Below are 14,482 nucleotides of genomic sequence, written 5' to 3' on the forward strand. Positions count from 1 at the left end.
TATGCCGCGAAATTCCGGGGGAAAATGACATCCAAAATGCAGGCAAAGAGTGGCATCGGTGCAGCAGCAGCCGGAACCGGTTCCACCCCTTTGGCCCGACGAGCTTTCCGAGCGGAATTGGCCCTACTTCCACGGTCCGGGGTGGGGGATCGGTTCCCCCAAGGACCTGGGGGAAACTTGGGAAGTGACCTCACTCCTCACTCAGAAGCTCGGCCCCGCCCTTGTACCTCTCAGGCACCCCCCTCTTAAGCCGAGGAAGACCGCAGAACCTGGGGTATTGTCATCCCGCGCCTTCCACATGCTCGCTTCATCCCTCTCGAAGTAAACTGTCAAGCCACCTTCCTATCTTTTTCTTCTTGCTCCCTTTTCCCTCTGCAAGATCGTCTCAAGTCGCCATCACTTTGTGCTATTTTGCTGCGAAATATCGGATACCATTTGTATATTCCACCATGTTTATCAGACAATCATCGAGGCTTCCTAGCCAATTGGCTAGGCAAGCGGCTTCCCGTCAGTTCTCCACGCGAGCTGCGCTTCGGCAAGAGATTCGGGACGCATACATTATTAGTGCCTCGAGAACACCGACAGCAAAGGCAAAAACAAACGGTTCAGTAAGCTTCTGCAAAGCTTTCATAACTAACACGGCCGACAGTTCAATGGCTCATTCACGAGTGTAACTGCGCCGCAGCTGGGCGCCGTCGCCATCAAGTCCGCAATCGAAAAGTCCAAAGTCCCCGTCGACAAGATCACCGACGTGTACATGGGTAATGTCCTACAAGGATCCGTTGGGCAGGCGCCGGCTCGCCAGGCTCTGATCTTTGCCGGTCTCCCGTCTAGTGTGGAAGCGATCACCATCAACAAGGTCTGCGCATCCGGCATGAAAGCCGTTGTTTTTGCCGCACAAAACATCCAGCTCGGTCTGTCGGAGGCGCAGGTTGCTGGTGGCATGGAGAACATGACGAGGGTGCCTTATTACGTGCCCCGCGCTTCTAGCCTGCCGCCATTCGGGCATGTCCAGATGGAGGACGGCCTGATCAAGGACGGGTTGACTGACGTCTACGACAAATTCCACATGGGCAACTGCGCCGAGAACACGGCTAAGAAGTACGAGATTTCTCGCGAGATGCAAGACGAGTACGCTATCGAGTCCTACAAGCGCGCTCAGGCTGCGTGGAAAGCCAACGCCTTTGCCGAGGAGATCGCTCCTGTTACTGTTCGCGGAAGGAAGGGCGACACAGTTATTGAGTCTGATGAGGGATACCTCGACGTCAAGTTCGACAGGGTGCCTACCCTGAAACCGGCCTTTGTGCGCGACGGCACCGGCACTGTCACTGCTGCCAACTCCTCCACGTTGAACGACGGTGCCAGTGCACTTGTTTTGGGCAGCAAGGAGATTGCGCAAAAATACGGTTCCGGTTCTCGAGTGCTGGCAAAGATCTGCGGCTCGGCCGACGCCGCGGTTGATCCTATCGACTTCCCCATCGCTCCAGCCAAGGCGGTACCCATCGCACTTGAGAGAGCGGGTATCACCAAAGACCAAGTCGCCGTATGGGAGTTTAACGAAGCTTTTGCCGCTGTCATTAAGGCAAACGAAAAGGTATGATAAGCGTCCACAATCAGTCAATCAATGAAACGTGACTAACAGCCATTGGGTAGATTCTCGGATTGGAGGGTGCTCGGGTTAACCCTCTCGGCGGAGCGATCTCCCTCGGCCACGCCCTGGGTAGCTCCGGATCACGAATTATCGTCACTCTGCTGCACCAGCTGAAGCCTGGCGAGTATGGTGTTGCAGCCATCTGCAACGGAGGCGGCGCGGCCACGGCGATCGTCGTGCAGCGTGTCGAGTCGGTGTAATTGGCCATGTGTCCATCGTCGCGGGTAGGCTTCCCGGCAGCGTCTAGGCCGGGTGAAAAAGGGAAGTGGCATGCACAAGATGCTTAGCTTCATGCGCGACTTAGAAGCTACCTACCGCCCAGGTTAGGATGATCAAAGCGGATTCGGCGCGTTATATGAGAGGGCGTAAATTGTGAAAAATTGGAATTCAAATGGAAAAGCAGACTGTGCTCGGATGCTTTTGGAAATGCGATATATCATGTTAAAAACTTGACGCAGATCATTCGTAAATGTTACTCTTGACAAAGTATGTTGAAGCTACCCAGGAAAAGTGACGACCGACCAGCTCCATGTACGGCTCCACTCACCGAGCACGTACCCTTGTTCCCCGTACACCGAAGAATCCACCTCTACTCACTTCACCTTGTCTGGCTCGAGCTCTCTCACCTTGGACTTCCACCTTCACCACAACCCGCAAGGATTCCTCACCTCTTCTTTCACGATTCGCGGCCTCGCCTCGCTCCCCGAATGAGGCATCAATTTTGGCGCTTTTCAATTCCATGCTAACGATGTCCCTGTTAATTCAGTTCCTCAGCCAGATCCGCACATTCGTCCGTGCTCAAAACATCGACGAGCTCCGGAATTGGCTCCTCGTCGAGCCCAATGCAAACCAACAATATCACGCCCTCGCCAATGAGCTGCGGACGCAGTTCCGCTCATCACGGCATGGCTCCAACGGGACAAGCAGCACAGCGCTCGAGAGCACGATAGAGAAATGCCTCCCCGAAGAGGACGACGTGCCCGAGGGCCAGGGCTCACCGTGGCCCGGCTTTGTGACTTTTATGAAGGACTACATGGTCTTCTGGCGCGACGTCGACTATGATGACCTTTTGGGTGCGCACACGTTGCTCAGTGGGCTGGTAAAGTAAGTCACCGATGAGAACTCCTCATCAGCTCTGTTGAAGCAGATCTCATGGTCCTCAACCGCGCCTTTCATAATCAAAGCAGCAATCGGCTAACACCCACACAGCTCCTGTAGTACCGCCTTTGCCCACCCTACCTATGGAGGTATGCTACTAAAGACGGCAATTTCCCTCTGCGAGTCCCTGTCGCGCCTGACAATGATGTTGTCAAAGCGTCCGGATCTTACGCGCAACATCCGTAACGTCGACGCCGACGACCGCAAGTCCATTGCCGAATCCTCGGCTGAGATCATTCAAAAGATCTTCACCACTTGCCTTACGGACCGTTCTAGCGCGCGGTACAGCAAGCCGGAAGGCAAGAAGGTTGGCGTTTACATGTTCGCCAACCTAGTGCTAAAGCTCCTCTTCGCCGTGTGTCTTCAATTTCCTTTCCCAAAACTCCGAGCGCGTTAACTGATGGATGCCTACAGTGTCGGAGAACGCATCTTGCGAAACAAATATTCACAAATATCTCCACAAACTCGCCGCCATTATCGTTCTATCCGGCATCACAGCGCGTCAACTTCCTCTACTACCTAGGCCGCTTCAACCTCGCAAACTGTCACTTCCTCCGCGCGGCGCTCTGTCTCGAAGAGGCCTACCTTCAGATCCCACCACCCCTCACATCTCATCGCGCCCTGGTCCTCAGCTACCTCGTCCCTTGCAATTTCTTGCTGGGCCGTCTACCCTCCCAGCTCCTGCTCTCTCGCCCTGAGGCATCAGCCCTCGTACCAGTCTACCAACCACTGATTCAAGCGATCCGCAAGGGAGACTTTGTCCTCTTCCAACAGACGCTGGCACAGCACGAGAAATATCTCTTTGATAAGGGCCTCCTCCTTGTCCTCACTCATCGCCTCAGACCTCTACTCTGGCGCTCCCTCTCCCGCAGAACATTCCTCCTCACCTACGCTCCGGGCCAAGACGACGCAAACCCCTCCAACACAAACCGACGCGCCGCAACAATGGACCTTGCGGACCTCCACGCGACGTCCCAGTACCTCCAACACCGCCTCGAAGGCTACATCCCCTCCAAGTCGCCCTCCTCCTTCGCACCGTCGACAGCGTCCCCCGCTTTCCTCAAAGCAGTAAGCCACGACGCGGCCTCGACGCTCGTCCCGCCGCCTGGCGGGCCCAAGAAGCTGCGCCCCAACGAGGGACTGGTCTGGGGTAACTCCCCCGTGGAGATGGACGACGTGGAGATGAACGTCTCGGTGCTGATACAGCTCGGCTTCATGCACGGCTTCATTGCGCACTCGCAGGGGAGGTTCGCCGTCATGGGTGCCACGAAGAAGAGTCCCGTATTGGCTGGGTGGCCGACGCCGTGGACGGCTATTCGGGAGAGGCAGTACGAGGAGGATCTGGATTTGAATTTTGTGCCTGGGTGGGTGAAGGGTTGAAATGAAGCAATCGTTGCGGGGCTATCTCAAATAGCGAGCTTGAAAGCGCTTTTGGGGAAACATGGCTTCTCTGTATAGATGCAGGAGATCACCGATCCATGGAACAGCAGAAATGATACCCTATTCGCATCCACGACTGGACATTCCCATGCTAAGTTTGATGGCTCCAACTAATATTCTCCAAATACACTCCTGAAACTGATTATCTGGGCAATGTTCGGCAAATGACATCCTGATAGTGATGGTCTATGTTCATGCAAATGGACAGGAGCGAGGACTAACGCCAAGCACTGCATAGAGTCTCAGTATTGATATGGTCGCCAACATTCGACAGCTTTCTTTTACCCCCGTATTGTCGAGGGGGGTCTTGATCAATGGCTGCGGTGGGAGCGGCAGGCCAAGATCGATATCAACAACATCAACCAGACAGGCGAGAAGGACGGCGAAGAGTATCGATGCCCAGATCAGCTCACTCTGAATCGATAGAAAGAATGAATTGCAATGAGAGAATGGACATGTCACTTGCGATGCTCACAGTTTACGGATATCTAGGTCAGTCTTTATTCTCAAATTTTATCTATAAGGTATCATAGAAAGATAGAGACATGCTTGCAGCGTAGTTGAGATTAAAGGTCAACGACACATCAATCTGGAAATCACAACCAGACGCCGACAGCATCACAAAACACCGTTCCAAGGTACCCAACGACAAGCGACCAAGCCATCCGCACTTTATGTCCAAGGTAGATAGCCATCAATCCAGCACCACACACAAAAAGCCTTCTTCACCACGACCCAAACAAGGGGCCGCAAGCAAATTCTCAATAGAGAAAGGTAGGTTCCAAAGATTCCCCAGCTGACCTAGGTCAACTAGGACACAAGCCAAACTATGAAGATAGTTTTCAACTATCAAAAACGTGATCTAGGACTGATCCTCATGGATACGCGAAATGCCCTTGCACTCGGATGAAGAAGAAAGGAAAGAAAAAGAGATTTGAAAGATGGGCGTGGTAAAGGGGGTTTATATAGGTTTCTGTCACTTCAAGTCCACAAGGCCGGGTAGAGAGACTGCGTTTGGCTTTCCATCAAGGTAAAGTAAGTTGCACTAGCTAGGAAGGAACCTTACTTTTGGCCTCAGTTGCCTGCCTGCTCTAGATAGACTACGCAAGGTGTGAGGATTACATCGCCCTGAGCAGAACTGACCTTGATAGGTTAACAGATACTTTACCCAAATAACGTCTTTTTCCAAAGACTCAGAATGACGTAGACTGCAGATTTTGAAAGCTGATACATCTTCGCCTTTCCCCCATAAGTTATCTTATTAACGGTAGGTTGTGGTAAATTCGCCATTCGAGCAGCAAAAATGCGAGGAGGAGGGCGATGTAGTCCTCACATCGCGGTGCCACACTGCCCGTGCCACACCTTCCCATCTCGACGCCCCAGTCCCCACTCGGACCCGTTAGGTCGTTCAGGGGAAGGGGAAACCACTGTCCGCTGATGGATTGAAAGCTGTCAGCACCCGCCCGTACCCCCCGGTACGTACCCACACCCGAAGCTCCGTGGCCGCCGACTTCAACCTCTCGAAACTTGAAGCACGCGCGCGGGGATCTGAAGTGATCCACGAGTCCGACATGCGAATATCGCCGACGTCGCCAAAATGCTCTCATTCATCCTGATCCAGAATCGCCAGTATGTCCAGTCAATTCCAATGCGGAACGTGTAATAAAAGGGTCTCTCGCTGACATATTCCCCCCTTTCGCGCCATCCAGGGGCAAGACCCGTCTCGCGAAGTGGTACGCACCCTACAGCGACGATGAAAAGATCAAGATGAAGGGCGAGGTACGACATCCGCCCAATCCCAATCAGACCGACCATTCCGTATCACACATATCCTAACAACCTTCCCCCGCATAAACAGGTCCACCGCCTCGTCGCCCCCCGAGACCAGAAATACCAATCCAACTTCGTCGAGTTCCGCAACAACAAGATCGTCTACCGCCGCTATGCAGGGCTCTTCTTCTGCGCCTGCGTCGACACAAACGACAATGAGCTCGCCTTCCTCGAGGCCATCCACTTCTTCGTCGAGGTCCTCGACGCCTTCTTCGGCAACGTCTGCGAGCTCGACCTCGTCTTCAACTTCTACAAGGTCTACGCCATCCTCGACGAGGTGTTCTTGGCCGGCGAGATCGAGGAGACGAGCAAGCAGGTCGTGTTGACGAGGTTAGAACACTTGGATAAATTGGAATAAAGGGAAGTCTGGCTGTGTGTTGGTGTTGTTGGGGAAGGGAGGGGAGGTGGGATTGCCGGCACGGTACGGTGTTGTAGAAGACTGGATTGGGTCACGCTACTCTCAGTCTGAGGCTTAATCACATTTGGAGACTGGCGGACTTCTGCACTGTCATATATGGGCGTATGGGTTGGCCGGAGTCTGGAGTTTCGTCAAGAGCGATACCTACGCGACTGGCTGCAATGTCAATTGGCAAACTTTTGATTTCGTGGGAATAAATACTATGTAAGGAATTTCAGGGACAACCTCCCCTACTGAAATCATCAAAACGGTGCATCATCTTCTCTCTCACGAATCTCGACCCAGCTGTCCTTGAAGAACCCTGCTGGGCAAATCTTGGAGGAGATGATGTGACTAGATGCTTGGGAGCATCCTAGATACACCTTCGGCACCTTAGATAGATAACCCCGTCGGCAAATGTGGCCTGGTTGCACATCCATCCGAACGCCCAAATGTAAAATACCACGGAACCACCCAAAGGCCCAAAGAAAAGCCCTCTGGTCCCCAGTCCCGAGGAAACATAACTCGGGCGAGGCTTCAGAGGCAAACTTTTGCCCAAGTTATGGAACGCAATCCAGACGCATGGGAAAGAAAAGAAGAAAAAGCCGACGGCCGAGCTCGGAAAACACGAGCTGACCTCGCGAATGGTAAAGAGGTGGAAGAGCTGGCTTCTTATCATGAGCCAAGGTGTCTTGGCAAATGGTAGATCCGCAGCTCCAAAGTCGACGAAAAACAGATAAGAATGTTAAAGGTACGCAAATTGGTGCCGGGTTCAGAATCGAAGTATCTGGCCGATAATAGCCAGACCGGGACGAACTGGAACCAGCTGAGCAGCCATCGAATGCAAGGCTACTCATCTATTTTCGAGGTGGCCGAGTGTTCCTCCTCCGGCTCCCAAGCCTCATCAATCTCAATAGCGGTGCGTCGGCGAGCAATATTGACGTAAACGTTCTCGTGCCGCCTGCTTCGGAACAGAGCCAAGACGTGAGGATCGTACGGAGAACCTCTATGAAGAGGCTTCAAGGTTTGTAAAGGGATAATAACCTCCTCCGCATGAGATGAGCCATGGTTCACCTCGATGGGGGTGCTTGGAGCCTGACCCATCTCGTCAGGGGCATCTTCCATGGAAGCATCGTCGTTGTCGGTGTTGCCATTGTAGTAATCATCAGAATCGAGGTTTCTGGGCATGATACTTTCTTCCTGGAAAGTCGCAGACGGCGGAGAAGCGGACTGCATGACCATACTTCCATCGTTCGACTGAGTGATAGGCATGATCTCGAAGGCACCTGGCTGCGCTCGGAAGAAAAGCTCTCTTCCCAACGCCGCGAAAAATTCGTCCGACTCCATGCTTGCTTGCTTCCACAGCGAGTCAGTTACTCTTCCAGGCTCCATATCTTCGGCTGAGTCTAAAGCTCCGCCTTTGTCCATGGGAATACTCTCGGATGCGCCAGCTGGCTTCGTTTCTGTGCCGACGTCCAAGTCTTTCTTGGCAGTTCCAAGGCTCTGCATAGTTTGGCCCACGAGAGCAGATTGGTGTTTCTCTTTGGGAGGCATCTCAACGTCGTCCCAAGGGAGACCGCCAGCAAAGGGGTGTTCGTGCCGCTGTCTCTTCGCCGGTCGTTCGATATCGTCCCAAGGAGAGAGTCTGCCGTCAGTGTGCCGTTTGGTCAGGCGGGATCGAAGCTTCGCCTCTTCCTCGTCAAATTCTCTATCTAGACTCTGCTCTATGGCTTTTTTCAGGCCCAAGGCACCAGTTCTCTCCGATTCCTTAGGACGATAGGCAAGATTGAGATGAGAATGCTCATCAGAGCGGAACGTATCGTCAAGACGGCTGGAAGGATCAGGACGGTACGTATCGAGGAATTGACGAGTGTCGTTGGGGCGATAAGTGTCAACGCGTTGACGTGGTCTCTCGGGACGGTTACTATCATCCGCAAGGTTCAAGTCGATAGGGCGATAAAAGTCCGAACGAAGTCGATGTCCGAGTGGTTGAGAGTTGCTTCCAGACTGACGAGGACCTACACTGAATTCTTGGAAGTTCGGTGATTCGTCTTGGTCGCTGTCAGGGCTAGATTGCAAAAGTCGGGCTCGCTCCTCATTCATATAGCGTCCATTGATGCTGGAACTTTGGCTGACAGATCTGGAGTGACTGCGCTTTCTCGATGAGCTCTGTCTCAGGTCTTCGCTCGATATCGCCGTGTTCCGAGACCGTTGTCGGAGGGAAGCAGTGGAAGTGTTGGCCCTCTTCTGAGGACAATCTTGGATAAGGTGATCTCTACACTCTCCGCAGATGTGGCAGACGTACTTCTTATGAAGAAGAGGCTTGGTCGAGGGGCAGTGCTGAATGAAGTGACCTGTATTGGCAAGTCCCTCGTTAGTTTTCCGACGACATTCTTCTTGGCTTCATTGTCAGCTACCTGATATTCCGCAGCGATTGCATACGTAGCCAGCATGAGGCTTCTGCTGGTTCAAAGACAAAGTCTCAGGCGATCGGTCAATGAGCTTCCGCCGACGACTGGGACGGGAATCTTCAGCGTCAGGGCGTATGTTTCCCGATTTCCGAACTTCGGGGACTGGCTCGCTCGCTTGGGTGTAAAGTCCAGCAGGTAGGGATGTATATGGCAGGCGCGCGGCCAAGGCTGCCTCTTTTGTGGCAGATGACTTCTTCACCTTGTGGTGGACACCACGCAATTTGTAGTTGATTTCGATGTCCCGTCTGGCAAGGTTGAAGGTCCGCTTATCCTGAGGTCGGTCTCTGAGGAAGTCTTTTTTGTGCTGGTTGAAGGCGCTGAGCACAAGATGCTTTTCGTACTTCCTAGAGCTGAGGTAGTCGCAGGCATCTCGAATGACCCTGGAAGAGGCTGTGTGATCTGTAAGGCCCAGAAAAGGAGTCTGCCTGGCAAGCCACTTCGTGTAAAGTTCCAGAAGTGTCTCGTCATCAATGTCCTTTGAGTGTCGGTGAGTCAATTCCCACTCGATATCTCTCTGGTTCAGGCTGTAGAACTCTCGAGGGTGCATCCCAAAGATGAGGAGCTTTAGATTCGTCATCTTTGTCCGCTGTGGAAGTGTTGGGAAATTCTTGGCCAAAGGTCGAGATAGAAATTTGGCCTTTCAGAGGTGGGGTTGCTGCGAAGTTCCTTGCTCCTCTTGGGATTCTCGTGGCTCCTTCCGAAGCTAAAAATTGACTGGATATGGAAAAAGACTAGGTCGGAAAGCAGTGCACAGAGCAAGGCCTGCTGTGGAAGAAGTGGACTTTGAACGGAGTAGCAAAAGACCGTGATGAGATTGGGGAAAAAAAGCTCATTCGGGAGCCGCATTGCTCTGAAATGTGTTGAGAATATCGTCAATATAGTGGACTTAGGGGTGGTCGATGACTGAATCCATTAGTTGTTGTGAACGGAAGGCTCGTTCGGAGCAGGCCCCGGTACGAGATAATGACAGGATAGGGGTTAGTAGACAAGGCAGATATGCTCAGTGAAGAAGGCCTCCAAGGACACGGATCGAGCCTTCTCCAATTTGATGGACTGTCTAGGTACAGTCAAGACCGCCTTCCTTCAAATTCGTTCTTGACCCTGGCGAGGTAATTGCTACGCTCCTTTCCCCCCTACATGAACCGTTTAAGTAGATGCTGGAAGCTCTTCTTCGGGACACGATCCCCTCTTGTTGCTTGCCTACCGTATGTATCAACATCAAAATCGGTAGACTGCCGTTGCCCATTCATTGGATGTACCTCAGGAGCGATGATGACGGGACCTGCACTTAGACTTACAACACGTCGCAAAACAAACCTCATTCTATCGAGGGATAAAGATTATGCCAATGCAGAACGCCTGCAATATGAATTCATTCCGCGCCATGCCTAGACCTTTGAACAAGAAGCATACAAGCCCTCAAATACCCTCCAAATGTTCTCGCATCAAATTAACCCCGATACCTGATCCTTGGCCAAAATATGAGACGCATCAGGCTCATCGCTTCAAAGCTTGAAATCTCCTCTCCAGCTCCGTAATGTCGGGTACGTTGCCTCCTGGCCCCTTTCCAGCTGGCTTCTTCTGCGCCGCTGCGTCCATCTTTTTGTTAGGCTTCAGCTCCAGTGAGTTGAGCGTAACTTTGGGATGGACGTTATCTGTTGTCATCCTCGGCGGTGTGACAGTCAAAGGGCTACTGGGACCTCCAATCGTCCTCGGCGGTGTCGCCTTGCTTAGCTCCTCCTGTTCCTTGGCCACTTTGGAGCTGTTTCCCAACGGACCCTCCGGTATTCTCACGCCAATCCCACCACTTGGGCTATCGTCGTCGTCATCGTCCAGAAGATCCGGCGGCTCGTCTGCCAGAGGTCGCTTCGGCCAGTCCACATTGTACGCCTTGGCAATTTCCTCCAAGTACCCTTGTACGAGCTCTTCCCGCGGCGGTGTGACGCTCAGCTTCTTGACAACCTTGTCCGACACCTTGCCATCTGAGTTATCCATCGCCGCAAGAACAAACTCCTTGCCGTACTTCTCCGCCAATAGCGTTCGCACCACCTGCAGCTCCTTGATCTCCGTCTTCGGCGCGGCGTAGATGATGCTTTTGACCGCCTCCTCCAGTCCCGGATCACAGACTGAACCCTCGAGTAGCCCCGCGCGGGCGATCAGTAGTTCGCAGTACAGCTCTAGTATCTCGTGTAGCTCGGTCGTGATGTCGGATCGGATGATATTCTCGACGCGAATGCGCGCAGAGTCGATTTTGCCCACCTCGAGGAGCTGCGCCATCGCGCGTCTTTGTGTCTTGCCCATGGAGTCATCGCGCTGCTGGACCATGCGTAGCCGTGCGATGGCCAGCTTGAGCTGGACCTTGAGCTTCGTCTATTGGAGATGGGAATGGCGCGGTTAGCAAAGCCATGTCGTCATAAGTGTCAGCGGGGCATGTCAAGGATGCGCGACTCACAACGACTGATGGCTGAGGAGGCATCTTGGTGAATTTTCTGTTGAGATTTGAGAGAGGGAAATGCCACAAGGCTCGAGTCAAATGGGACAGATTCCACCTCAAATATGGAGAGTTAACTAGAGTAACAAGACACAAGGCAACAGAATTGAAGCAGGAGAGTGGGCAAGTCCGGAAGGGGTCAGTCTGCCTTATCTAATCGGCACAGGTTGGTGGGATGGCTGGAGCTTGCGCCTCACTGCGGGGTACTTGTTCGTGCCCAAGTGGGAGGGACCAGGGGGTGTTCGAAAGCGGGTGGATCTACTCCGTAGTAAGGGCCATATATACCTAGGCCCAGAGTCACTGCGTAAGGTAACTTACACCTGACGTACAAACCAGTCCTCGCCACTTTTGTATCTCATCAAACTAGGTCCAATTTCTCGCTGTGAACAGTTCATGGAAAATGTGATCGCGATTTCTTGCCAAGGCCACAGGTCACAGAGCAGTTGCTGAGCGGGAGAAGAACTGCACTCGTCAAATGGGTGTCTTCGTCGAGCTATCAAGGTGACTAATCATCTGACGTAAACCTTGCCTGTAACGCCAACAAGAAATATCAAAATAACGGGAAAACAGAACGCCAAGTCCACCTGTCCACCCGTGGGTATCGTTGCATTGTTCCTAAGGAGAAGTTAGGGTGAAGTCGACACAACCGTTGAAAGAAGACATGGAACCAGCAGCCGGCATGCGATCGAGGAAAGTGTTTCAGAACTAGAAGAAGATTAGCGTTACTCTGCTTAATTGAGAGCAAACGTACAATATTGAGCGCGGTATGCTGTGGAAGCCTGGTTCCGTTGAGCATGGCTCGAGTTTTCTTGGGTCGCTGCTGAAGGCGCCTGAAGGCTTCCTGAACGTGACGAGGCTCAATGGGACTTCTTCCCTCGCTCGGCGGGTCGAACAGGCCGGTGGCCACCTTGCGCTTCTTTGATCCTGCATTTTCACCGCCGCTCTGTGCCTTGAATAGATCCTCTTGCTCCTTGACCTTGAGCGCGTGCTCAGTCAGGGTCTGGACCATCTCGAAGGTCAAGAAACCCAAGATATCAACGATATCGTCAGAAGGTTTGCTGTCTGTGACAATACCAAATCCAGCCCATTCTCGAAATCTTTTGCCCTTGCGGTACGTGAACGAAGCTTGACGGTATTCGGACCATGTCACATACTCCTCCTTCGTCATGGCTTTTGTGCGCTCGTCGGCCTTGCGAAGACGTTGAAGGGTAATGAAGTTCATCTCCTCCTCTTCTTCATCCTCCTCGTCGTCACGCTCAGGGACTTCCTGGCTGTAGAATGAGGACGGTTCCCAGGGCAGGCCGACCTTGGCCTTTTTGTTCTTCTTAGTAGCGTCGTCGACCGGGCCACCAGGGACCACGCCACCGCTGGGATCTTCACCAGCTCCCAGGTCCGCTTCACCTCCCTTGTCGTCGGAATCCTTGACGTTCTTCCGGACATCTTTCCATGAGAGGAACGTACGCAGACGAGAAACTTTAGCTTGATCGTGGCGGATTTGGAAGATCAGGTCATTAATCGTGATGGCTCGGGCGCCGCGGCGAGCCGCAAGCTCAGTGCAGTTTCGAAGCTAGCGATTTATGAGCAATGTAGAGACGTATGACGCTTGCACAACTTACCAGCTCAATAACTTGCTGGCGCACAATGTCCTCAATCATGCTAGTCGTCTCAATCGACGGTTCGGCGGTCTCGCCAGATACGTACATCATCTTGCGCGCAACATTAGTAAGACGGTCTGACCAGCCATACGGCCCCTGGTTATTCAAACGCTGAGGCAAAACGAAAGCAGGCTTGTTTGGCGCTGGACGCGTGACCCTTTGCTTCTTCTCTTCTCCATACGGGAGATCAAGGATGGACTTAAAGCCGGAGTTGACCACGATGCCACGAACTTGGTCGAAGGCGGATTGAAACAGCTCCATGCTCTGGCGCTGGACACGCACAGCGACCGCCGCCTTTGCTCTAGAGCGCCTGGGGTATTTCGGTTTCTTCGTAATAGTCTCAGACTCGGCGCTGCTATCATCGGCCAGCGGTTTGGTGCATTGTTCAAAGATGCCGAGAGTCATTTCAAGGCATCCGACGAGTTGGCTCATGAGGCAGCCGCCTCCATCTCGATCGAAGTGATATCTCCATCTCACAAACGATTGCTCCTCCCTGCTCCTCATTGGCGTAGATGTCTCTCTTGGGCCGAGTAGAGTGTTTTCGAAGTAGCTTTTTTGATACCAGTGATGGAGGTGAAGATGGCATCTAGCCATACGCTAAGTATGGTGGATGGCAGGTACCACTTCGTGAAGATAGGAGGCGCTCATATTTGGAAAGAGCAGAGGCTGTCGTAAAGGCCAGTCGAGCATCCAAGCGTGAGGGTTCGCGTGTCGAGACGGGCTGTGGTCAACTCCAGGAGGCAGGTGTCAAATCCTTGTTTCCCTCCACTGGGCTTCCAGTTTTGAGGTCGCTAGCTGCCGTGTGCCTGTGGCTCCTCCAGAATGGCAAAGCAGGACGAGATCAAAAGAAACAAAATCCACAGTATCTTCACTCACCTGGCTGATCTCCTGGCGATACTTGAACGCCTTGTCATCCTTTGAAGCCATCTTGCCGGTGTTCAAAGGCGAGCCTCAAGATTAATGTGAATAGCTTGAATGAACCGAATGTTATGTGTTCTTTTGAATAAGGTACAGGATGGAAGCTGATGCGGGTATGGGAGGCTGAGATACCCCGGAGAGAAATCCCGATGATCGCACTGTTGCCGAGCGAAGTAGATCAAGGCTAGAGATAACTCCTGTGCGAAGGCTGTAATTGCTGCTTTCTATTAAAGTCCGTATGAATACCAGAATTCCATTACTTGGTTGAAAGAGACCTATGGACTGTCGATGAAATTCGGTAAGAAGGGTAGTCGGAGAGCGAAGGCTGGAGGTGTCTTGGTCGCGGTCCGGCTCAGCGACACCAGTTGGGCGTGTTGGGTGCACTGACCAGCCTACCTTACTACTGTCCAATGCAAGCAGGGGCCAGAGGTTCCGAGGTGCCTTCTACCTTAGGTTCCTTTCCGCTGGAAT

General features: G+C 52.8%; 5 protein-coding genes across 5 annotated transcripts; 2 read left to right on the forward strand and 3 right to left on the reverse strand.

Annotated features, from left to right (window-relative positions):
• Nucleotides 1–449: 449 nt before the first annotated feature.
• CPAR01_10872 (PCI domain-containing protein) lies at nucleotides 450–4,189 on the forward strand (the record flags this gene model as incomplete). The annotated part of the gene is made up of 6 exons (XM_060495132.1): nucleotides 450–608; nucleotides 650–1,594; nucleotides 1,654–1,841; nucleotides 2,177–2,755; nucleotides 2,861–3,164; nucleotides 3,224–4,189. 6 exons carry the CDS (start codon nucleotides 450–452, stop codon nucleotides 4,187–4,189), a joined length of 3,141 nt encoding a protein of 1,046 aa, XP_060345480.1.
• Nucleotides 4,190–5,846: 1,657 nt separating this feature from the next.
• CPAR01_10873 (AP-2 complex subunit sigma) lies at nucleotides 5,847–6,437 on the forward strand (the record flags this gene model as incomplete). Its single annotated transcript, XM_060495133.1, has 3 exons — nucleotides 5,847–5,878; nucleotides 5,959–6,028; nucleotides 6,108–6,437. 3 exons carry the CDS (start codon nucleotides 5,847–5,849, stop codon nucleotides 6,435–6,437), a joined length of 432 nt encoding a protein of 143 aa, XP_060345481.1.
• Nucleotides 6,438–7,325: 888 nt separating this feature from the next.
• Nucleotides 7,326–9,524, reverse strand: CPAR01_10874 (uncharacterized protein; the record flags this gene model as incomplete). The annotated part of the gene is made up of 2 exons (XM_060495134.1): nucleotides 7,326–8,830; nucleotides 8,894–9,524. 2 exons carry the CDS (start codon nucleotides 9,522–9,524, stop codon nucleotides 7,326–7,328), a joined length of 2,136 nt encoding a protein of 711 aa, XP_060345482.1.
• Nucleotides 9,525–10,444: 920 nt separating this feature from the next.
• Nucleotides 10,445–11,423, reverse strand: CPAR01_10875 (uncharacterized protein; the record flags this gene model as incomplete). Its single annotated transcript, XM_060495135.1, has 2 exons — nucleotides 10,445–11,317; nucleotides 11,400–11,423. The coding sequence occupies 2 exons, from the start codon at nucleotides 11,421–11,423 to the stop codon at nucleotides 10,445–10,447; spliced, it is 897 nt and encodes a 298-aa protein (XP_060345483.1).
• Nucleotides 11,424–11,988: 565 nt separating this feature from the next.
• Nucleotides 11,989–14,020, reverse strand: CPAR01_10876 (spt3; the record flags this gene model as incomplete). The annotated part of the gene is made up of 3 exons (XM_060495136.1): nucleotides 11,989–13,005; nucleotides 13,055–13,690; nucleotides 13,970–14,020. 3 exons carry the CDS (start codon nucleotides 14,018–14,020, stop codon nucleotides 11,989–11,991), a joined length of 1,704 nt encoding a protein of 567 aa, XP_060345484.1.
• Between the last annotated feature and the right edge of the window lie 462 nt (nucleotides 14,021–14,482).

The sequence above is a fragment of the Colletotrichum paranaense genome (genome assembly GCF_030867605.1).
Source record: "Colletotrichum paranaense strain IMI 384185 chromosome Unknown Scaffold_9.1, whole genome shotgun sequence".
Lineage (NCBI taxonomy): Eukaryota > Fungi > Ascomycota > Sordariomycetes > Glomerellales > Glomerellaceae > Colletotrichum > Colletotrichum paranaense.